This window comes from Tilletiaria anomala (genome assembly GCF_000711695.1).
Source record: "Tilletiaria anomala UBC 951 chromosome Unknown K437scaffold_38, whole genome shotgun sequence".
Classification (NCBI taxonomy): domain Eukaryota; kingdom Fungi; phylum Basidiomycota; class Exobasidiomycetes; order Georgefischeriales; family Tilletiariaceae; genus Tilletiaria; species Tilletiaria anomala.
In genome coordinates this window covers 61,721-83,325 of record NW_013546984.1, presented here as the reverse complement: position 1 = coordinate 83,325, position 21,605 = coordinate 61,721, and the positions used below count along the sequence as shown (strand labels likewise).

At 53.2% G+C, this 21,605-nt stretch overlaps 7 protein-coding genes across 7 annotated transcripts; 5 read left to right on the top strand and 2 right to left on the bottom strand.

Moving 5' to 3' along the window:
- Positions 1–132: 132 nt before the first annotated feature.
- K437DRAFT_256371 (DUF1754-domain-containing protein) lies at positions 133–1,001 on the bottom strand. Its single transcript, XM_013387940.1, has 4 exons — positions 825–1,001; positions 534–753; positions 353–457; positions 133–270 (listed from the first exon to the last, which is right to left on the bottom strand). Exons 1-4 carry the CDS (start codon positions 893–895, stop codon positions 256–258), a joined length of 411 nt encoding a protein of 136 aa, XP_013243394.1. The 5' UTR covers positions 896–1,001; the 3' UTR covers positions 133–255.
- Positions 1,002–1,754: 753 nt separating this feature from the next.
- Positions 1,755–4,469, top strand: K437DRAFT_256370 (uncharacterized protein). The gene is made up of 12 exons (XM_013387939.1): positions 1,755–2,277; positions 2,342–2,393; positions 2,455–2,636; positions 2,784–2,881; positions 2,947–3,029; positions 3,096–3,129; positions 3,210–3,566; positions 3,637–3,693; positions 3,755–3,786; positions 3,856–3,965; positions 4,045–4,080; positions 4,147–4,469. The coding sequence occupies exons 1-12, from the start codon at positions 1,920–1,922 to the stop codon at positions 4,224–4,226; spliced, it is 1,479 nt and encodes a 492-aa protein (XP_013243393.1). The 5' UTR covers positions 1,755–1,919; the 3' UTR covers positions 4,227–4,469.
- Positions 4,470–5,304: 835 nt separating this feature from the next.
- K437DRAFT_112336 (uncharacterized protein) lies at positions 5,305–5,845 on the top strand. Its single transcript, XM_013387938.1, has 2 exons — positions 5,305–5,605; positions 5,684–5,845. Exons 1-2 carry the CDS (start codon positions 5,388–5,390, stop codon positions 5,697–5,699), a joined length of 234 nt encoding a protein of 77 aa, XP_013243392.1. The 5' UTR covers positions 5,305–5,387; the 3' UTR covers positions 5,700–5,845.
- A 684-nt stretch (positions 5,846–6,529) lies between these two features.
- On the top strand, positions 6,530–7,318 carry K437DRAFT_112227 (uncharacterized protein). Its single transcript, XM_013387937.1, has one exon. It carries the CDS (start codon positions 6,723–6,725, stop codon positions 7,233–7,235), a length of 513 nt encoding a protein of 170 aa, XP_013243391.1. The 5' UTR covers positions 6,530–6,722; the 3' UTR covers positions 7,236–7,318.
- A 329-nt stretch (positions 7,319–7,647) lies between these two features.
- K437DRAFT_246798 (putative eukaryotic translational release factor 1) lies at positions 7,648–9,736 on the top strand. Its single transcript, XM_013387936.1, has 4 exons — positions 7,648–7,876; positions 7,959–8,045; positions 8,130–8,265; positions 8,330–9,736. The coding sequence occupies exons 1-4, from the start codon at positions 7,829–7,831 to the stop codon at positions 9,385–9,387; spliced, it is 1,329 nt and encodes a 442-aa protein (XP_013243390.1). The 5' UTR covers positions 7,648–7,828; the 3' UTR covers positions 9,388–9,736.
- On the bottom strand, positions 9,687–16,117 carry K437DRAFT_256366 (uncharacterized protein). The gene is made up of 7 exons (XM_013387935.1): positions 16,059–16,117; positions 12,336–15,987; positions 11,902–12,269; positions 11,672–11,837; positions 10,366–11,600; positions 10,149–10,291; positions 9,687–10,078 (listed from the first exon to the last, which is right to left on the bottom strand). The coding sequence occupies exons 2-7, from the start codon at positions 15,956–15,958 to the stop codon at positions 9,725–9,727; spliced, it is 5,889 nt and encodes a 1,962-aa protein (XP_013243389.1). The 5' UTR covers positions 15,959–15,987; positions 16,059–16,117; the 3' UTR covers positions 9,687–9,724.
- Positions 16,118–16,430: 313 nt separating this feature from the next.
- K437DRAFT_294421 (uncharacterized protein) lies at positions 16,431–18,643 on the top strand. The gene is made up of 4 exons (XM_013387934.1): positions 16,431–16,833; positions 16,920–17,489; positions 17,566–17,983; positions 18,076–18,643. Exons 1-4 carry the CDS (start codon positions 16,561–16,563, stop codon positions 18,582–18,584), a joined length of 1,770 nt encoding a protein of 589 aa, XP_013243388.1. The 5' UTR covers positions 16,431–16,560; the 3' UTR covers positions 18,585–18,643.
- The last annotated feature ends 2,962 nt before the right edge of the window (positions 18,644–21,605 follow it).

Below are 21,605 nucleotides of genomic sequence, written 5' to 3'. Positions count from 1 at the left end.
CAACGAGGTGCAGACTGGCGACGACCGCTCTCAGAGTCGCGGAAAGGAGGCAAGATGATGAGCATACCATGAACAGAGTTTGTTTACAATCGAGTGTACGTCGCTCTTCGGCTTCAGGAGGCTGCACCGGTGCCCAATTGATAATCTTTGCCCTGAGTTACAGCTTATGCTCAGTACAGGTATAATGAAAATAAATGGACAAACGGTGCGGACAAATGGGGCGGCAGCGGGGGAGAAGGCCTCGCGCAAGACAATCTAGCCGGGTCCGACCTGATGATACATGGTGAAAGAATTCCACAGGGTCAATGAACATTGCGACGCTGCGAGGGGTGGTGCCACGCAATCCGCTCACCTTGGGAAGATCAAAATGCTCTGTCAAAGAAGCCAGATGCCCGTTGAATTGATCGACGCGTTCCTTGTGAGACTTTCGCGCTTCCTTTGAAACCTTGTCGGCCATCTATGAAGGCGACCGCAGATAGAATGAGAAGAATGAGTCAACAGATATAGGATCTTGCATGATCATTGGCACACACCCTTTTCCTCTGAATTTCCTCAAACCTGCGCTCTGCTTCAGTCATCGTTGGCCATGAGGAAGAAGAGCCGTGGTCTTGTTCGTCGACTGGCTCCAGATCCACCTCATTGGCGTCCTCATCATTTGCCGCCTGTTTTCCCTTTGACTTCAGCGTCGCGCTGCTGGTCTTCCACGGTCCCTCACGAGCAGATTTGCTTGTAGACGACTTTGATTTTTTCTTCCTGCCATATGCATCAAAAGACAAGGGTTAGGCCGAGGCAAGGGTAGGCCGTCGCGCTCCCAAAAGGCTTACTTTTTGCTCGGTGAGCCCTTGAATTTCAAGCTGCCACCTGAAGGAACAGCGTAAAGGTCATCTGCCGGCATGATCACGCAGCACCCGGTGCGTAGCGTATCAATCGAGGCCTCGCTTGAAGGAGAAGTCTAATATTGCATACACAGCGTGCTCCTAACATAAGAGCCGAGCAACACGTACGTAATGTGGGCGCAGAAACGGTACCAACACACAATGAGATATAGAGCTAAAATAGGGCTCTGCTGAAGTACTTCAAGCTGCGGAACTCGGGACTAAGGGCGATGGCAATTGTGACTGTTTCCGAGTTGTGGGGTAGCGGCTCGGGGCGGGTCGGGCCACAGTGTCTCGTAGTGCCGGGTCTCTTCTCTGACATCTGAGACCTCTCTCGAGACTCTGGGCTTTGGAGATTACAGAGTAAAATGAGAGATGTGATCGGAAAGGCAAGCCGGATGGATGGACCATGTGACACAATTCCTGGCCCCACAAAAAGAGTGTGAATGGGACGAAGATGCTCTGATGAAGTCTCTGACACTCTAAAACGAGTGCAGCAGGCAACGGCGAATCCCGTCTGAGGGAAGACAAAGAAAGAGCGAGGAAGCGGGGCAGCAGTTCGCCATTGCCAATGAATGAGTAAAGAAATCAGTATGTATCCTGTAGAAGAAGTCATATCAACCTCGGATGCCTATCGAGCTCCTTTCGCATTTGACATATTAATAACATCGGGAAACATTGAAGGTCCATATTGGCCTTAAAAAGGTGTGATGGTGCTGAGAGGTCAGCTGACGAATATATGACAAAGCACTCTTCTTTGTCGACCTGACAACCATCCCTGTAATGCTCCTTGCGTGTGAAGAACAAAGGTGAACCTGTTGTTGATCTTCGCCGGACACGCTGCCGGATCGACCATCAGCTGGGCAGTACGCTTTTCCAGGTAAATCGGTTGGAAAGGCAAGGAACCAAGCCAAGCCAAACCTACATCCCCGCTTCCCCTTCTTTGCTGACATCCACCCCAACCGTGTCATCAACCAGCATTGCTGAAAGAAGGCAACAGATTGCATGACATTGTTGGCAGTGCACAACACATCTCAAGTCATCATGGCTGATTCAATCGACATGTCTTTTGGTCAGCTAGGTGAAAAAGTGGCAGACATCCTCACGCCGTACAAGCCGGCCTATTCTGTCTTTGGACTCGAACTTTTGAAATCAGATCCCATTATCGACTTCGCCAAGCGATGGGGATTCAAAGTCGTCACCTACGACCTCGACCCTTATCCCCTCCACATGGCGGCCATCATCGCGGTTCGCATGCTCATTTTCATCATTGTCACCACCACCATTACCTACTTTATGTACCACGTAAATCAGCACAATTCGCCCCTGATCAAGTATGGAACTGTCGGCGGCCTCATTACCACCTTCATGGCCTGGCCGCTGGTCACGGGCATGTCAGGCGGTGAGTTCGTTCATGCTCTGCAATTGCGCATGACCCGCCTTTGCTCATCAGCACTCTGCTGCAGTGATGCTCCTCGACTTTTGGCGGCCAGCTCTCGGCTTCAGAACATCTCTGCTGTGAGCGATACTCTCCGAAGCTGCCATCACAGCGTGCTGACGCTGATGCCTCTCGAAACAGGACATGGGATATTTTTATCATTCGAACACGCGAAGAGGTTGAAAGCTGGAGTTTCCCTCGCTTTCTTGCGCATCTATGGGCATTCCCCAAGGAGGAGGAAGTCATCGCAGAACGCGAGCGAATTGAAGGCCGCAAGCGCAATCCTCGCTTGGAGAACCTCAAAGGAATGCCAACCGTCATTGGTATGTCCTTTTCGGCGCTGGGTTTGTACCGATGAAGAAAATGACACTAATCCCATGAATTGACGGTTCTGGGATAGTTGAGTTCTTTAGTGAGGGTCGCATGGATAAATATCACCAACTCTGTCATGACAACCCATCCCTCCGCAGTGATGTTCTTTCTACTTTATTTTATCCCACCGTACGAGTACACGATTGGCATGAGTCGTCTCAAGTATCACATCTACTGCGATATCCTCGGCCTTGATGTGAGTGCGCGGCGCCTATAGGCTGCTAACTTCAATACTCACCGAAGCGATTCCCTGAGATGTAGATTTTGATGGCGCTTGCATTGTTTGGGGATGGCCTGCTGAAAGGACTCGGAATTATTCTTGGTGTCGAGATGGCAAACATGTTGTGAGCAGGCTTCAGAAGCACTTCCGACTTAATTCCTAGGCTTAATGGGTGTCTGACTCTACACAGTGAGAACCCACTGGGGACAACCAACATCCGCTTGGTGAGTCCCCCTCGCGATCAATGTCTTCTGTAGGAGTGTCCAGATTGACCTCAAGCTGCGGTTGCAACCTTCGCTGCAAGTGGTGGAGTCATTGGAACAGAGCAATCGCAACGGTTCTTCACCGGGTGGTGTTCAAAGGGGGACAGAACAAGCGGTGGAAGGGATCGGCGCTGACGCAGGATGGAGCACGTCTCATCGCACTCAAAACACGAGATCACCTTGACCACCTCTCGGAGACTGATGGAGAGGGTAAGACGGATGACGAGAATGAGAAACGTGGAAGCCGCTCGCGCTCCGGTCTCAAGCCCATGACTCCTGCGAACGGCAACGGCGACGGCGACGGCGACACAGCCCAAGGCAAGCTGCAGGCGTCCAGCAAGTCTCGTTCGCCGTTCATGCCAAAGGCCATGGCGGCTATTGCAACGTTTGCCATGAGCGTGCGTCTATGCGCTGAGCGCGCGAAAGCATGCGCTTCCCTGGCTGATACGCCATCTCCGCGCTTTGAAGGGTATTTTCCACGAGCACATTACCTATTTCACCCTTGGTTTCGCTAATGGAGAGAATGTAGGTGCACACATTCCAATATTCAAGAACTGGAAGCTGATTTTTCGTGTTCGCCACACAGTTCTTCTTTTTCCTCGCCAATGGATTCGCCACGTGAGCTCCAAACTCCGGTCCTCAGCCCCGTGCTTTCCTGCGGTTGACTCGATTTGCATATCCTTTTAGTGTGCTCTCCACCTGGTTCAAACGAACTTATCCTGAGACGAACACCAAGATCCCTACCTGGCTCGCAGTCATTATGCTGCATGCATTCTTGCTCTCCGTCAGTCCCCTTTGTGAGTTGAGAGAATTCGGCATCGTTGTTGCCTGCGTGTTCTGCGCTGATGGAGACTTTGCTGGCATTTATGGCAACAGTCTGCTCCCCGTTCATTCGGAGTGGTTTCTTCACACGTGAGTGCAAATCAAATCGAATTGGATCTCCATCTAACTGATGGCCCCGATGTTGAACACTTTCAGAAATGGACGCGCTCAAATACGAGATCTTGCCCATTGCGACCAGACAGAGAGGTAGTTTCATTTTCTTGGTTGGAGAGTAGCCAAGGAATCGGCACACAGAAGCCTTCCGGGCCGCCAGACAAGAGGATCAATATCATCCTTGCGTCTCAGTGCGTGGGTGCTCTTCTATCAACGTTACGGATGACAGCTAACGGGGTCCCTGAAGGAATCCCTGATGAAATCATCTACTATTTCTCCGATAGCCCCACTGGTGAATCATGCAGCTCCGCAACTTTCTGTATACGTCGATTGATAGCAATCGATAGCTCATCGCATCATTTGCATCTCGCACCTTGCGTGGCACTTCTGATCTTGATCAAGCTCGCATTCATATAGCACCTTGAGCGCTCCAGCCGCCAAGCTCCACACATTCGTCCTTGCCTGCTACGCAGACCACCTCGCAAGCAAAAATGCGCCGCGGGATGGCAAGCCAATCGTCACGCTGATAAGATATTCAACTCTTGTCGCATGCGCCAGCTAAAATGCACAGCATACAGGCCCTCAACACCTGCAAAAGATTGTTCCAATTGGCAAAATGTGAGCCTAGTGCTGGTGAAGGACAATAACGACAGAAAAGATGATGGACGAACCCAGAAGCTCGATGCAATTCTTGTTATATGATTTGCTATGTGTGGAGAGACGTTCGAGAGGTTCGTCAAAGGAAACCTGGCAAAGGAGGTTGATTTTGTACCAAAAGTTGTTGCTTCATTCCTTGACAAGGGCTTCGAGCCCCTCTACGCCCCACTTCTCCGAGGACGAAGCACGAACTTGCGAAGTTGCTTCACGAGACCCTCATCATTGTGCATTCAATCTATGCTCCGATTGTACATTGCATCTATCACTTACAGCGTGTGCAAATGCAATTATCCCCTCCTAGGGCTCGCTGTGCAGGGCACACTCCCAAGCTACAAACGCGGACAACGCTTCATGTCGACGTGGCACTTGCAAGGAAACAAGAGGTGACTACTTGCTGCCATTTAAGGCACGACAACTGATACTTATCTGCTTTCTTCAAGCCTTAATGCTCGAAAATGATTCACATTGCTAAGTACATGCACTATTTATTCAGGCAAGTCTTTAAACCGCAGCAAGAAAGTTGAGCCTCATCCAATTCATGGTCCTCCACCTTGGCGGACCATTGGAGCTGACCCTTCTCGTTCGCATATGCTTTCCTATAACACAAATCCTCTATCTTGCCCATAATGAACACCCATCAATTCCACGTATCAAGTTGCCTTGGGAAACCATGTGCAAGTTTCAACACCCAGCTTGACCAATCGGCTAGTGGTACTGTCTCGCCTTTTCCTCAAAGTTCCCCTGATCCCCACCCCGTCTCCAACATTTTCCGAGGGGGAGAACCGTGCATAGGGTCGCAGTTGTTGAACGTTTTGCTGACGAGGTCTATCAGCAAGAGTGGCCAGTGAGTCCCTTCATTGACTTTTATGGGCATTAGCACGACTTCCGCACCTGATGTGACGCATTGTTTCTAGCCATACAGCGAAACAAATGATTGACAGACTGAAATCTTTCATAAGTATCTGAGCTTCGCTTACACCATCACCTATGAAGCCTTTGAGCATTTGTTCAGCGGTAGGAGATTTGCTTGTCCAGATATGATGTGAAACCCGTTTTTATTCATACATATTTCAAGGTCGTCGTGCCATTCGGTTTTCCAGACCGTTCCACGGTGAGTTATCATCCTGAGTCGATCCTCCTCGATCCCACGGCGTCTTGGTATCGGTTGATCCGTCCTGTCATGTATCGCTGAAAGGCTGTAAGTCAGCTACACACCAGGTTTGTGCACCGACCATGGCGTATGCTGTCACCGGCCGACCGTCGGTCGTCACTAGGAACGACGGCCGAAGCGTGCGGCCGCAGTGGTAAGTGTGGCAAACCCAGATCGTATTCAGCTTCCATCAATCAGTATCCTTGTTTGACATGCGCAGGATATCTTGTTTGTGGGCAACGCCATTCTCGCATCGCATAAATAGAGGTCACATGCATTTCATCACATTCCCTCAATGGATCTAGTCGCCAATGAATCACTACAGCCTCTGTCCAGAACGTGGCTCGTACCTGATCTCTCTGCTCCTGGTACTCGGTTCTCTGGAAGCCCCCATCTGCCTGCCCAAAAGGGAGACATGGTGACATGTGAATCCGCCGCGCCGATCTGCCCGGTATATCCGCAATCTTCCGGGAATTCTAGGGTGCAGTCTTTTAGTAGAAATTGGAAGATGTTTATGATGAACACGCCGAGGGGTCCGACGTACGGTGTCGTTGCGCCACTCGGAAATAAGTTCTTCGTGCTGAAATAGTTGTCTTCAAGAGTATATGACATCGTCGCAAAGCATGGCTTTGCGACGACGAAATTACAGTGCTCAACGATCGTAAAAAAAATTGGTTGAAGGTGTGACGAATGTTGGAATAGTTGTTCGATGACTCCGATGGCGGCAGCTCATGCGTCAAAATGCGAAAGTCATTCGCCCAACTAATTGCATCAAGTTATATCGAACGAACATGCTCGGGTGCGCCAGCAGATGCGATTGTCGGCCATTCACTGGATCGTCATCAAGCTTGTGCACTTCTCCGTCTGCCCTTCAGGGGCTCGCCGTCCCATCTATGCGAGTACGCTGCAACTCGTCGAGAATCCGGAAAGGTCTGGCTGGCACTGTGCGTGCACTTGTCCATGCTCTTGCTGCTGCTTCACCAGAGTGATTTGCATTGTTGATCAGAGTCTTCTTTCTGTCAATGAGTGTCGACTGATTATCACTTTGCTGCTACATAAAGCTGATCGGCGAGACCATAACAGAGGTCAGCTCTGCGACTTTCTTGTCCCCGAAGCTCATGAAGGATTTCTTTCAAATTGTCCGACTTTATCCAGCATTGTGGCAGAGCCTTCTGGTAGTACCTCGAAAAATCCAGATTTCGTCATAATTATATCCTTTTTTTCTTCTCATTACGGGGCGCTATACGATCAGCTCGCTCGTCGAGGCGTAGTCTTCTTTTTCGACCTGTTATTTCAGTCTTGTACCTTGTTTGTTTTCTTTTAGACATTGTTGAGATCACTGTAGAGTAGCCATGTCACACAGGGGTGCTTGTCCAGCCCCGTCTACCATGATACAGTCCTTTCATATTTTCCGAAATAAGAAAAGGCAGGCAATTACAGAGCACCCGGAAATGTGTGTAGTCAATGAAGGGTAGGATTTGGCGAATCAAATGATGACTGAGACTGAGCCGATGATCTTGGGCACCGTTCCCACGTTCGACAAAGTGGAAAAACGGGCTTATATGCTATGCCGTACAGTTGAACTTCAAAATGGACCAGTCGTGAAGAAGACCTGAAGCAACTGGCGCAAAGTTAATGCGTCGTCTTTGGAAAATTGGAGCGGAACAGGTTCGAAGCGCTTGTCAAGGTATGAAGCAGCAACTTCTTATGGTCCGAAAATCAACAACCCCAGGCAACGAACACATTTTCCCTCATGTCTTCCATCACTTGCAGTATATACGTTGCTGTACTATCAATCCATTTCGAACCTGTTCGGACTTGCTATTGTCCTTGTCATCAGCATCAGCACAGGGCCGAAAGCAGCTCATACGTACGCGTAGGCCTTACGAAAGTTCATCAATACAGCTTGCGACCAAAATGGCTTCGGCGGCGAATGGGAACGATGCTGCCGAGGCAAACATTCAAGTGGGCAGCGATTACGGGCGGCCAACGGGGGTAGCGAACTTTACTGACTTCAGCCTTGGCACTTTCCCTCTTCCATCTGCAGATGTGGAAGGTGAAGAAGCTGGTGCAGAGCTTGGACAAGGCACGAGGAGCGGGGACGTCGATGATCTCGCTCATTTTGCCGCCACGAGTGCGTGTACTTCGACTTGCGGGAGCGAGTTTCTGGAAAGTTTTTGCAGAGTGAAGGCTGACCATGCTTCGGCCCTCATTGCAGTCCCAAATCTCACAAGCAACGAACATGCTTACTCAAGAATACGGAACTGCATCCAACATCAAGTCGCGTGTGAACCGTCAGTCTGTGCTGTCTGCCATCACTTCAACGCAGCAAAGATTGAAGCTTTACAACAAAGGTGCGTGCCTTTTAGGTACGAGCTTAATTTCTTTGACTAATGCTAGTTCATGTACTTTTAATAGTACCTCCGAACGGGCTGATCGTGTATTGCGGAACGATCCTGACAGACGATGGCAAGGAAAAGAAGGTCAACTTTTCATTTGAGCCTTTCAAGCCAATCAACACATCGCTGTATCTCTGCGATAACAAGTTCCACACGGAAGCACTGTCAGAGCTGCTTGAGTCAGATGCCACTTTCGGTTTCATTATTATGGATGGTAATGGCGCCCTCTATGGCACGGTGTCAGGTAACACTAGAACTGTGCTACACAAATTTTCGGTCGACTTGCCCAAGAAGCATGGTCGGGGTGGTCAGTCTGCCCTTCGTTTCGCTCGTCTCAGAGAGGAAGCTCGTCACAACTATGTCCGCAAGGTAGCAGAGCTCGCAACGCAGCATTTCATCACGGACAACAAGTGCAATTGCGCAGGTCTTGTGTTGGCGGGTTCAGCCGACTTCAAGACTGTCCTTGCACAGTCTGATCTCTTTGACCCCCGTTTGGCCGCCAAGCTCATCCGCACTGTGGATGTATCTTACGGCGGAGAGAACGGCTTCAACCAGGCTATCGAAGAGGCAGCAGAGTCATTGCAGTCTGTCAAGTTCATTCAGGAGAAGAAGCTCATCCAAAAATACTTCGACGAGATCTCACAAGAAACTGGCAAGTACTGTTTCGGCATTGGCGACACCTTTAAGGCACTCGAGTTGGGCGCTGTTGAGACCCTCATTGTCTGGGAAAACCTTGATGTTGTGCGCTACCAACTCCGTGACACGGAAGGCGGCGTTCACATCTTGATGTTGACAAAGGAGGAGGAGAAGGACAGGTCAAAGTTCATGGACAAGGCCACTGGATTAGAGATGGAGCAGGCTGATGAGCCTCAACTACTGCTTGAATGGCTTGCCGAGCACTACAAAGACTTCGGCACGAACCTCGAGTTCGTCACAGACAGGTCGACAGAAGGCAACCAATTCGTTAAAGGCTTTGGCGGCATCGGCGGGCTGCTTCGTTACAAGGTGGCATTCGAAGATATGGCAGTTTACGAGGACGATGAGGATGAGTTCATGAGCGACGACTCGGACGATTGACTCGGCTTCCAACCTCTAAGCGGGGGTCAGGGCACGTCGGAGCCCGGCATGCCCAATAGCATGGCGCAGCCGGAATCTGAGATTGTTGAGCAGGAGCTAGTGCTGGTGAAGCCTCATCGCCCTTTGCATGCAGAGCGCCACAAGCTCTGAAGCAATCACTTGCACTGCCTTTTCCTGGCTCCTCTAGCAAGGTCTTTTAAGAATCTTGCAAGCCAGTCCCGTTTCCGGGCTGACCGGGAACGCCCTGTTTCGGCAATACAGCGGGGGAGCAACTACTCAGGAGGTCAATCCTTTGTATGGTATGCCAGTCAACAGACTGCAATGCATGTGATATGCTCTAGTCTACAACGACATAGCGAGATTTGATTGGCTTCTTCTTTCCGGCGCCCGTACCTCTTGGTGGGCCAGGGCCCGGCGCTGGCAGGGGGCCGACACCCGGTGGCGCGGCAGCAGCTGACGATGGTCGCAGTAGAGACTGAGAAGCAGCTGGCTGCGAAGGATCTGCCAAATTCGATCGCGCTCTTGGAGGCGGAGCTGCTCGTCCCGGTGATGGGGGACCACCCGAAGCAGACCCAGATTCGAAAGAGCTGCGCTTGGAATCGCTGTCCGGCATGGAGGCACTCGCTGGAGATGGGGCTTTGCTTCGAGGTGGTGGCGGCGGGGTGGCAGGTTTGCTTGCTGAATCGCCAGCCTGAACAGAAGGGTGAACCTTTCAAGCATTAGATCATCTCAGCTGAAAAGGCGTGCAAACGATTACAAACCTTCTTGTTGACCCAGCGTTTGAGCTCGGGATCGTAATAGAATGATTTTTCTTCCCCCAAATGCGCTTTCTTTGCCTTAGGGGCATCTTCTTTCTTTCCCCACCACCGACCCAGCCAGCTCCCTGAAGGAGACGCCTTGAGTCCTGTAAACATTTGAAATCAACCTTGTGGTAAGACTTCCGCAAAACGCCACGAAAGAACTCTGAATCTGACTCACCAGGCTTTACCTCCTCATTCGGCGCATCGTTCTCCTTTTCGACGCTAGCTCTTTGCACACGAAGTTCCCCCTTTCCATCTTGCTCAGATTGCAATTTCTTACCATTTGAGTTCCCAAGCCCCAGATCGTCGTCCCCTTCTGCGTCATCGTAAGGGGCCGACATTGACGCCAACGTGGGCTCCTCCCGCGCTGCTGTGGGGACTGCAGGGCTTCGAGGCTGGTATGAACCATCCTGACCACACTCGTCGACCGTACTGAGGAATTGTAGTGCTAGCGGCGTCTTCATGTCCGCGTCTTGCTCGAAAGAATTGATATGAGACGGGAAGGTATCAAGATGACCTGGTTCCCTGCCCATGGACACCCCAGGTACTTCTGGCCAAGGCGCGTCGTCGGTTGCAAAGCTTCGGGAGCCATTGCCATTGTAGTTGTAGTCAGAGCCGACTTCGGAAGCATCGCGTTCCAGACGGCGTGAGTTGACGTTGGAAGCCTTGCGAGAGCTGAGAGCCGATGATGCGCGGTGTGTAGGTGATTCTGCTCTACCTGAGTAGAAACCCAGTGCTGACGGGGCGCGCGAGGATGGAGGGCTCCGTGCGGCAGTAGCGCCAAAGTCTGCCATCGACTGCACCCTCGAGACCCCACCAGACGTGGCGTCGGGTGTGATCGCGCTGTAATGGGAGAATGGCCCTATGGTGGGCTTTCCTGTGCCTCCAGGCCCGCCTGGCCTCTGGCCCGATGTATCGTCTTCACCGGCAATGAACTTGGTGAAGCTGCCTTCCAAAGCTCCCCATACTCCATCAAGGGTAGCGCGTGGCATCTTGCGACCCACCCAAGACCCTCCAGCATCCAAGGTCGGCGCACCCGTCAGACGATCCGACAGCTCCTTCAGCTGAGTCAACAGCATTCGATGAAGATAAGGTGATGGCTTGCTGCCCTTTATCACTCCTGCGACTGCATCGCAATACTTTTGCGCTCTGGTCTTTTCGCCGAGCTCTGCCAGCTGATACGCATGCAGGAGTCTGAAGGCTTGTAGGCGTGGCAAGCCTGTAAAAGGCTCAGTGCCTTTGGAAACCGGTGCGAGCCCGAGCGCAAATTCCAGGATCTCGGTCATGATGATGAAATCGAGATTGGTGCGATAACTGGGGTCCGCAGTGGGATTACGAGAGCCAAGGAGAACAATGCGCGAGGATGTCGCGTCTGCACCACCCAGGGCTTGCGCAGGTGATGACATTAGGTAGCTACATTGCAGAACAGCAAGACTGTCAGCACATGGAAGAAATCAGCAGGGCGATGTAGCGTGGACACTCACCAGCAGTGTGCAGCTTCCACGCGACCTTTCATAGCAAGTGCATCCCCCACGGCAATCAGATTGGAGTTATCTGCAGTGATTCGGTTGCCAAGTAGCGTGGCTACCGCTACTGGCCAGTGCGAATGTACTGCAGAGGCGTTGCATTCACTGTGAAACAAATCTCTCACTACACAAGTGAAGACCTAATCAGACAAAACTCCCAGGTATACCACTTGCAACGCATGACTCACTTGCTAACGGAGTTTGCCCCCCAAGATGACTATAGGCGACCTGCAGCCCGAAAAGGCCGGTTCCATCGATCGCATCAGATGACCCTCGGACCTCGTCCGAGATGAATTGCTCAACGGTGGCTCGCCAAGTGTCCTTGTCCATCGAGCTGGCAATGACCAATGCATGGGCAAAGAGGCGACCCTGTACAGCAAGGTCGACGGCCTCCTTCCGCTTTCCCTCTATAAGCAGCTGCTGGATATGTTCCATTGAGGGGAAGCGCGGTTGAGCTACTAAGGTTTCAGAGGGAGCTCGAGCAGAGTCCGCTTTTGGTCGACGTTCATGCGAGACAGCCCTGAATAGATCTACAGCAGCGCTTTCAAATGTCGCACTTGGAAGAGTGATGTCGCACAGATTCAGTCTGTGCTGGTGAGGTAATGCGAGACGAATGACTCACCTATTGGCTTGACCACCATCGTGCTCGAGCAGGAAGATTAGAAGGCGAAGCATGAAGACTCGATCCTCCGCCTCCTCCGGTGATCTGTTGGAGCACTCGGCGGCATCTCCGGTCTGACGCAAATATCCTATACCCAAAGAAGCTTCCTGTATGCGCTGCTGGAGGAATTTCAACATGGCTGCTTTCTTCGCCTTCAGTGCGCTGGAGCTGCCGGTAGCACGAGCAATCGCGCTGGCCGGGGCCGCACCATCGAATGCAGGACCACTGAATTCGAGGGGGTCGAAAAGGGATCCGTATGAAGAGGAAGCGACGAAATCGGATAAGTCTCGTATCGTCACTTCCTGCTCGGAACCCACTCCCCCGCCATACGCAGCAGCGTATCCGCCCATTGTTGCTACTTTCCTCGACTTGCCAGGGAAGAATGTGGCCATCTTTCCGTCCAGAGCGAAGGCGACAAGCGGGATGCGAGCTCTCTGCCGCTCTTCAGCTGGGTCTGGAAACTCGGCATCGGCTCGTGACTGCAAAGTGGGCTGGTGTGGCGGATACAGGTCCTCACTGGACGCATGGCTTGAAGGTGCATAAGTGTTGCTCACGTCCCTTCCGTGCTGGACTGTACGAGACGGATCTGTTTCGTTCGCCGTAGGAACTGAGAAGCCATAGCTTGGGGCATTTACTCCGTGTGAGTAAGGATCGAAGAGCTGCTGGCCTTCGTAAGCATTTGCGATGACGCCCTCTTCCTTGTGCGCAACGCCTTCGGAGTCCCTGACTTCAGTCGGAACATAGGAGTAAGGATCGTGAGATGTTGGCGCCAGAATATATGGATCGTTGGCAAAGCTTTGTACGGGGTCGTTCGCCTGTGTAGATGGCGTGTAAGGATCGTAGACTTGTCCATTGTCTTGGCCATGTGAAGCATGGGCATACAGGTCGTAAGAAGTTTGAGCCGCAGGTCCATCCGAGTGAGGACCATTAGAAGGAAAATCCACAGGGAGCCCTGCAGCTGCAGAAGGAGTGCGTTCATTGTATTCTCCATTCGTAGTGGGTGCGTGAGCGCTCCTCGGCGATTGCTCCTCGCGAACTGCGGGATCTTGAGCTGTGTGATCAGCATACGGCATGCCGTCGTGTTGCTCAGCTGCTTGCTCAAGGCTTCCGACCCAGGAGGACTGGTGTCGCATGTCAGTTGCCCTTGGGGGCGTCGGAGCGCGATCCGTCCCTTTTGCATGGTGACCGCCAGTCGCTCCTGAGATGTGCAGATCACCAAGAGCGAGCGCAGCGCCCTCGACCTGCAGTTCCGGCGCGACGGCCCCGATGGGCCCTCCTTCAGGCGGGTGATGCGCCATGTCCACAGTAGATGCATGTAACGTTGGCGTTGCATCTGCAGCTTCGTTCTCGCCTCCTTCAACCGAAGCACGAGGTGCCTCGAATCCAACCTCCGGATCTTCAGCACCGTTGAAAGCGCCTGCACTGCCATTGTCACCCTCAGGATCATTGTAGGCCTGAGGGCTATAGGAATGGTAGGGGGCATGTGCAGCATTCTCGCCTTGGTCTGCGTAACCTTGTTGCTCTTGCGCACACTCTTGAATCTCTGAGTGCTCTGCTTGAAAGAACTGATCTTGTTGGGAACAGCCATCTTGGTATTGTTGACCCTGGCCTTCGTTGTACGCCTGGTATTGATCATAGGCATCATTCACTGCGGTCGGCTGTACATAAGCGCCTTCTTGCTGACAGTAGTCGAACGTTTGCCCTTCAGCTGCGGGCTGTTGGTAGTTGTAGACTTTGTCACCTGCCCCAGCTTGCTTTCCATTGACATGAGGGGAGTCAAGGCCGTACACTTCATGCGCCGACTGCCCTTGGCCATACGCTTCATATATCTGTTCTTGAGCTTGTCCATGCGGGTCTTGCATATAGTAACCTTGCTGAGAGTAATCATTCACAGCAAGCTGCTGCGGCGGCTCTACTTCCCCAAAATAAGAGGGCGCAGCCGAGCGCCTGCCTCCCCGGCCTTTGACAGGCTTGTCCGGGATAGGCGCGTCGTACGCATAGCTGCCCGCGTCCTTCGAAAGCGCTGTGGTTCCAGCCATTAGAGGGGGTGGCAGGCTAGCGGCGATACCTGTAGCAGGTGGCGGTGCCAGCATGTTGGTCGTTTGCGCCGGTAGCTGGGCTGCGTACGAAGCATAAGGATCCGCAAGCTGCTGAGCAAAAGTCTGGTCGTATTGCCGACCCGCATCTGGTGCGTACGCGTCGCCAGGAGCAGTGGTGCTGGCATCTGGAGCTGGCGCGTAAGGGTCAGCAGCCGCTACAGGTGCACCGTAAGCGGCCAAAGCGTTCGGATATGCAGGCTCGTAGGGTGCACCATAGCCGCCATTTGGATCATAGGCTCCACCATTCTGCTGCTGATCACTGTAGTCGTAGGTCTGCCCTTGCTCGTAGTAGCCCATGCCCGCGTCCATTTCTGTTGAACTTTGACCGTCACCATAGTAAACCCCTTGTTCCCTCTGCTGTTGCCCTTCCTGCGCGTACCACTGGCCATAATCGGAAACCTGTTGCCCCCCATAAGGGTCGTACTGCTGTATCTGTGACGCTCCTTCACCCGCTGTGTATTCGCCTTGCCCTTCGTAGTGTTGAGCGTCGTAGCCAGCTTCTTGGCCTGTTGCTGCCAGCTCTCCAGCTCCAACGCCGCTAGCATTCAACCAGTCGTCCGCCTCCCCCGAGCTCCCGAACAGCCCCGTTGGCGAGGAGATGTGATCGCCTCCGGCTGTTGATACTGGCGGCTGCAATGCGGCCAAATTTTGGGCTTGCGAAGTTGCAGCAGGCAGTATCGCTGTGAACAGGTCGAGAGATCGCTGGTGCTGCAACTGTTGTTGACCTGTGTACGGGTCTGCGTCGCCAATATCGAAGGCAGGCACGGTGCCAAAGACATCTTTTCCAGGCTGCGATTCTTCCTCCGGCACCGTCTCTGGACCACCAAAGCCGCTGAGATTGAATGAATCATCCCCGAAGAGACTGGCAGCATTTGCGACGCTGAGTTGCGCAGCCTTATGGCCCACAGCCGGCTTTGTCGGTGCAGGCGCCGCTTCTGCTTCCGCTGGCAGCAAGGATACTTTTGCTGCATCTACGCTTTTTTCTGCGCTTTCTGGATCCGCTTGCGCTGCAGCTTCCTCCTCCGCAGTCGATGCGAGGTCTTGTGCTTCTGTAGCTTGTGCAGGTTCCGATTGCGGCTCATGCTCGGGGACTGCTGAGAAGGGAACGGGCGCAGGCGTATCCTCCGATGCAGCACTAAGCGTATCTTGGCTGTCTGCCGGACGATCTTCCTGGGCTGGCGCTGCTAGTTCAGATGCAATAATAGAGCATGGCAATGCCTTGAACCCTTCATTTCCCCCATCTGCTGTCGGTGAGAATCCATTCGTTTGAGCTTCTGGTTCCGCTTCGAGCACGGCTGCTGTCGCGGCGGAAACATGCTTCGACTCCTCGACAGCATTCACGACCTCGGTCTGGACTTCTGCTGGACTCCCTGCATGTGCGGGTGCGGGTACCGATGCCGATGGCTCCGATGTGGTCGTAGCGCTGTCGACAGCATCGTGCGTTGCGGGGTCTGGGCCCGCATCTGGCGGGGAGGAGGCGCTCATGTTTGTGCGTTTGCCTTTCTCCTCTATCGCTAGGACACATGTACACTATTCAGCGAATCAAGGCATGCCCGGCCTCGGCGCCAGCAGCTGAAGTACTCACACCTTTATGGTTTGCTTCTGGTTGCCAAGTCCAGGAGCTCCAGAAGACTCGTATGAGTTCCCTGTTGAGACGTGGAGCGGGTTAAACTGCATACAACCGCACGTTATCATCGTGGCAAGCATTTGCTCCCGCTTTAGTTCTCAGCTGACCACAGGCTGGCCGCGGGCAGCCAGTCTGCATTCCCGACCACGGTTCGATCGCCGAGATGGATCACGTGATTCTCGCTCTGCGACTTCGAGGATGTATGTTCTCGGCCGAAAATTCAAAATTTTTGGTGTGCACACGCTATTGTTCATGGCTCGCACTCCAATTTTGAGAATCTAGCGAAGCCATGCAAAAGCTGTTGAACAGGGCTGCTTGATAGAAGGCTCACTTTCGAAAGCATCTCCTAAAAGAGTATTCGATCGACCACACCCTCAACGCACTCTCCTGGGACGCCCCCATCTGACTCTGCGCCACGCTGTGCATCCATTCATCGGCAGCGACAGCGGAAAAGGGCAAAATGGATACGGATATGAGCGTCTCCTCGCACCTAGACGAAGGCTCGAGCAACGTGACTTGCTACCAGGTCATCGCGGCCGATGAAGCTGGCTCACTGCATTCTCTGCGGTTTCCCTGCTCCTCTTTTCCGGGACCGGTGAAATCGGAAGAAGCGCTCAGCGTGCAGTTTGACACTATTCGCATAGATCGTGCCGAGGCAGACCCTTCGTCTTCGGGGTCGGGTCGTGCTGTTCAAAGGCTTGCGCAAGGACGCCTCAATGACGATTCTTGGGTGGTAAGCAAGCTACGTGGCATTCTTACTGTGCAAGAGCAGCTCATCTAACCAACATGAACATTTCCTTGCACGCATGACCTTCTCAGATTGCTGTAGGGCGGCGAGATGGTACGGTGGACGTCATTGGACTCGACGAACAACAGCAAGGCAGCAGCTCAAGCACGAGCGTACAGCGCGGTCGCTTGCTTGCTTCCATTCGCGAGACGCGTATGCGGCCGGGGATGGAGCGCTGGGTCGGCATGGCCGTCGGTCAAGGTGCCGTGTACAGCTGCACATCAGCAGGCGCATTCCGTGCGACCTTTCTTCGAGCAGTGTCCGACTCTACATCTCTGGAGGTCGCCGAGTCTACAGAGCTCAACTTTCCCAGCCCGTTGCAAGATTGCGCATTCCACCCTGCTCAGAATCCCACGCACTTTGCATACGGTGGCGAAGAGGTCCCGCTCTCCGTATGGAACGTGAAAATGGCTCTGTCCCAACCAACAGAAGAGTCGCCAGTGAACAACGGAACAGAAACAGCGGGTGGTGCAGCGACACCGGCGGTAGCAAACGAGAATGCCGCGCAAATGACTGCAAAGGAGCGCAAGCGCAAGCGACAAGCACAAGCAAGGTCCAAAGCCAAGGAGCTATTGCACGGCGAAGTGTTCAGAGCTAAGAACGTGAGTGATCTGACTGCGCGCCCTAGTACAGCGTGTAACCCCAACGCTCACTCCTAGCTTCATTACCTTTCTACAGTTGCCAAATGACGCCTTGTCACTTCCCCAGCGACCTAACATTACTGCTCTCGCGTTCGCTTTTCCATCCGCTTCGACCAGCACGGCACACGCTGGCAGCAACGGTAATGAAACTGATGATGACAGCAGCACCGGTCAGAACGGAGTGCCAACGGGCTGCTGGGTACTTGCCGGTACGCGCGATGGGTTGCTGAGACTGTTCGAACCTGGCAGTGGCGTCAGAAAGCAGAAGGCGGAGGTCAAGCTTGTTCCAAAAGGGCAGAACGAAGGGCTTGCGATCAAGGCGCTTGCTGTCGTCAGCAGCGATGCAGCTGCTAGTCGCAGGCAGGGGGGGCAGCTTGTCGCGTACGTCGCTGACACTAGCAAGAGGGTGTATGCTGTTGATTGGCTCAAAAGCAGAGTGCTTGGCCAGTTGAAAGGTAAGAAACAGCATCGGAAACCTGCGTTTCTGCTGGCTATGGGCTGGCCTTGCTGCTGACAAAAATGTGTATGTTCCCTACGTCACGCTCAGGAATCACTGGCACAGTGAATGCCATCCTTCCACTTCCTGCGCCAGGTATTGGGCGCCACGAGCATTTGAAGCGGATTGTAACCGCCTCGCAGGACCGTCTGGTGCGCCTGCACCATGCGACATCTTACAACGTTGTCCACACTACAGTCAATAATAGCGATCAAGGAAAGGGGGAAGCTATAGCCGTCGGACACAGTTTGCAGCGGCTCAAAGAGGCGCGTCTGTACGCGCACGCGTTCTCACAAGCGGCACCGGTAACGGCGTTGGTGCTGGACAGCAGGCATTTTCCTTTGATGACCGTGGAAAGAGCCTCCGGCAACGACGGCGATGGCAATGAAGAGCGTGCAGAAGACGCCGACGGAGCGCACGGTAGTGACGATGCAGAGGATCAGGAGGATGAATTTTTGCAGATGGAGACTATCGGCAGTGAAGGGGGACCCGACGGAGCGGACGAGGACGAGCAGGAGCCTGCGCCTACAACGAAGAGGATCAAGCTTGCGGAGCGCTGATGCGAACCACCTTATATTGCATTGATATCATGTACATCGCTCATGGGCTCACAACAGGTAGATATGATGGCGTCGTGCGTGCTACCCCTTCATGGGTTGATGTGCTCTGAGAGATGCGTGTCCTGTGAATGTGAGGTGGCGAACGATGTGGAATCTGGTGATGTGAAGTTCGGCTTCGATCAGAGAGCAGCATCGAGCCATCAATAAATTGCGACCGGTCGTATCTTTACGCGGAAGCTAATTGCCACACAGCGGAAGTGCAGCGCACAAGTTTGTGACAGCGCGTGCTATCGTCGAAGATCTGGAGAGCTTCAGCGGACTCGATGAGGGATTCCTTATTGTGGCCAGAACAGATCATGAGTCGTTGCAGTATATCCGATTCCAGTGGGAGCCTGCGCGTCGCATGGCAAAGTTAATCGAACGTCTCGAAAGGTTCAAACCTTTAATCCCTTATAGGCTAAGCGCTGCCAATGCAGTGACCGATGCAAGGCGCCAAGCAGAGGTGCAACCCACACTGTCAGTCACAATAATGCTGCTGGCAGAAGAGGAAGACTTAATTAATTTCGATGTGTCTTTGACCACTTTGTGGGAGGCGCCCGGACAGACATTGCAGAAGGTACAGTTATGACGGAAGTGGCAGAAATGCCTTGTTCAGGTGCTCGACTCCAAGAACCAAATACATAATATCGAAGCCGGTGAAGCAGGCGGGCTTGAAGGGCGCGGAATTGGAGGTTCTGCTCCTCGCCCACGTCCACCATCAGCCGTAGTCTCCTTATAGAAAGAACGGAGCATCTCCTCCGCCAAGCGTCTACACAAAGATCATTTCAACGTCCGGGTCTGCGGCAAGGCCGGAGCCGCATTCGCCAACCCCTCCGCTCCCCATCGCTTCACATGCCGCACCGATGAACCGGAAGGCAAGGAGGCAAACTGCTGTTACTCAACAAGCGCAGACACAGCGCAAGCGCCACTAAGAGGCAAAGGCTCGAAAATGGCAACCCCGTCTCCGAAGCAATGGCATAAGCAGCAGAGCCGCGTTGCAACAGCAGGAGCGACAGCAGCAACAGCAACAGCAGTTTGATCCTTACCCCGATATGGATCAGGAATACATCTAGTAGATTGTCCTAGGGCAACAACTCCTCGATCTTTGCTATGTGGATAGCATCGATCTGGTGGGGCGCCTGTGGGATCTGATGACTGGTCACTGGTGAGTAGTGGTGACGAAGTTATGTTTCAATCGGAAGTATAGCGTGTGCACAACAATAGTTGGTGACATGGATCAAAGGCAAGGCATTTGAGGCCAACTTTGCTCGGTATCAGATACCATAGGAAGTGTTTCTATTCTTTCCTCTTTACGTTGTAGATCCAAGCACGCCTGTCGCAACTTGCGTCGTTGACCTTCAACACCATTCTCTCCAAGAGACCCAGACAGGACCTGACATGCTCAGTAATGATGAGCCAACTGAGTTCCGACCTGCTCACGCGCTGCCGCCGCCACCTGCTCCTGTGACAAGCTTCTACAGAGAGCCTTCGAGGCCGGCAGGCTGCTTACCACGCAGTGAGTAAGTAGGGTTGAGACTTGACAGTTGCCTCACCAGTCGCCTGGGACCTGTGTCGTGGCTGCCGGCTGCCGGCCTGCCAGTAGCCTGGCGCAAATGCCAGTCGCTGTTGTCTGATTCTCCACCGCTGCACGTCCCACGCTAGTGCGTTCCTCAATTTCTGCATTGCTGGCGGCGTCGCTGCGTCGAGCGCCCACAACTGACAGCAGGCAACGCCGTCGCCTCATTCGCGTCTGGGTGTTTTGCCCCCCTGGGCTTTCGATCATCGATGCTTCTCGTTCCAGTCCTGTGATCAGGAGCGATGCAAGAAGACATAGTATCTTCATATGTACTCTCATCGTCTTGCGGCTTGCAACGTTGATTAATACATCCACGGACAGGAGTATCAGGACACCTCCATATGCTGCTTCGCCAACTGAGTGCTTGCCAGACCACAGCTCGCGTTGTTCACAAGCAGGCGAGGAAAATGGGCGCGCTCGCGAGGGAGAAGTGCGTATGTACGTACGTACGTACGTGACCGTAGCACATATGCATACGTCTTAACACGAGGGCACGAGGCAGTATACGGCACGAGCTCGTCACTAAGTCCAAAATATTGTATGTACGAGAACAAAAGAAAAATGCATCGAGACGGACAGATGGACAGCTGCGCGTAGTGGCCTGGTGTTTTTCGGCTCTGTCCTTTTGGGAGAGTGGTGTGACTGTGAATGTGACTGTGCTTGTGCCCTCGCGCGTGGCAATCTCCTCTCGTCTCTGCGCCGCGAGCACTCTCGCCACTCGCCAGTTCTCGTGGTTGCCTCTATCCTGTGCTTACTGGACAGTGGACATCCATCGTTGTTTTTGTTGCACCTTGTATCTCGAGGCGATGGACAAATGGCAGTGCGTACAGCGGTATAGCGCTAAGTAAGGAGAGCGTGGTACGAGCACAGACTCGACGAAGATCCGCCAGCAAGAAACCCCAGACCCAATGTCGAGTGCCGCCTCTCGGCTCTGTTGGTGAAGCAACCTCGCGCGTTCCCTCAAGCCGTTCCCCACCCAGGCTCCATCAGAACAGAGCGAACCAGCCAGCTTTGCCTCACTGGCCCGGCGCTATTGACGGCCGCAGAGACGGATACATAGCAGGCAGGGACGACCAAAGTAGTTGCTTTTGCATCTCCCTATCTGCTTCCTCAGCTCAGTTCCCAACACGAAAGGGTATCCCACTGTCGCGCCCTTTCCGCCTGGCTGGGTCCCGCTCACACTGACGCGCAGGCGAAAGGGGAGATGAAATCATCGCTCAGCACCGACAAGACGTAACGCAAACGAAGTCCATATATATATTGATGTCGCGCCGAGTCTAGACTTTCCTGCTTTCGGAGCTGCAGTTGGGAAAAGAAAACCTTTGGCCTAAGAGATACACGTCTCCAACATTTCATTATCATCCATCTACCCGCTGGCCTGGCCACGCCTCGCATGCCCCTCGTCC

Coding starts and splice junctions, on each gene's coding strand:
- K437DRAFT_256371 (XM_013387940.1), bottom strand. CDS start 895: ATGCCGGCAGATGACCTTTACGCTGTTCCTTCAGGTGGCAGCTTGAAA. Junction 754..824: donor AAGGGCTCACCGAGCAAAAA/GTAAGCCTTTTG, acceptor TGCATATGGCAG/GAAGAAAAAATCAAAGTCGT. Junction 458..533: donor AGGAAATTCAGAGGAAAAGG/GTGTGTGCCAAT, acceptor TCGCCTTCATAG/ATGGCCGACAAGGTTTCAAA.
- K437DRAFT_294421 (XM_013387934.1), top strand. CDS start 16,561: ATGGATACGGATATGAGCGTCTCCTCGCACCTAGACGAAGGCTCGAGC. Junction 16,834..16,919: donor TCAATGACGATTCTTGGGTG/GTAAGCAAGCTA, acceptor TGACCTTCTCAG/ATTGCTGTAGGGCGGCGAGA. Junction 17,984..18,075: donor AGTGCTTGGCCAGTTGAAAG/GTAAGAAACAGC, acceptor CGTCACGCTCAG/GAATCACTGGCACAGTGAAT.
- K437DRAFT_256366 (XM_013387935.1), bottom strand. CDS start 15,958: ATGAGCGCCTCCTCCCCGCCAGATGCGGGCCCAGACCCCGCAACGCAC. Junction 11,601..11,671: donor GTGGAAGCTGCACACTGCTG/GTGAGTGTCCAC, acceptor TCTGCAATGTAG/CTACCTAATGTCATCACCTG. Junction 10,079..10,148: donor AACGCTGGGTCAACAAGAAG/GTTTGTAATCGT, acceptor CCTTCTGTTCAG/GCTGGCGATTCAGCAAGCAA.
- K437DRAFT_246798 (XM_013387936.1), top strand. CDS start 7,829: ATGGCTTCGGCGGCGAATGGGAACGATGCTGCCGAGGCAAACATTCAA. Junction 7,877..7,958: donor CTGCCGAGGCAAACATTCAA/GTGGGCAGCGAT, acceptor TTCCATCTGCAG/ATGTGGAAGGTGAAGAAGCT. Junction 8,266..8,329: donor ATTGAAGCTTTACAACAAAG/GTGCGTGCCTTT, acceptor TACTTTTAATAG/TACCTCCGAACGGGCTGATC.
- K437DRAFT_112227 (XM_013387937.1), top strand. CDS start 6,723: ATGCGATTGTCGGCCATTCACTGGATCGTCATCAAGCTTGTGCACTTC.
- K437DRAFT_256370 (XM_013387939.1), top strand. CDS start 1,920: ATGGCTGATTCAATCGACATGTCTTTTGGTCAGCTAGGTGAAAAAGTG. Junction 2,278..2,341: donor GGTCACGGGCATGTCAGGCG/GTGAGTTCGTTC, acceptor ACTCTGCTGCAG/TGATGCTCCTCGACTTTTGG. Junction 3,966..4,044: donor GCTCTCCGTCAGTCCCCTTT/GTGAGTTGAGAG, acceptor TTATGGCAACAG/TCTGCTCCCCGTTCATTCGG.
- K437DRAFT_112336 (XM_013387938.1), top strand. CDS start 5,388: ATGAACACCCATCAATTCCACGTATCAAGTTGCCTTGGGAAACCATGT.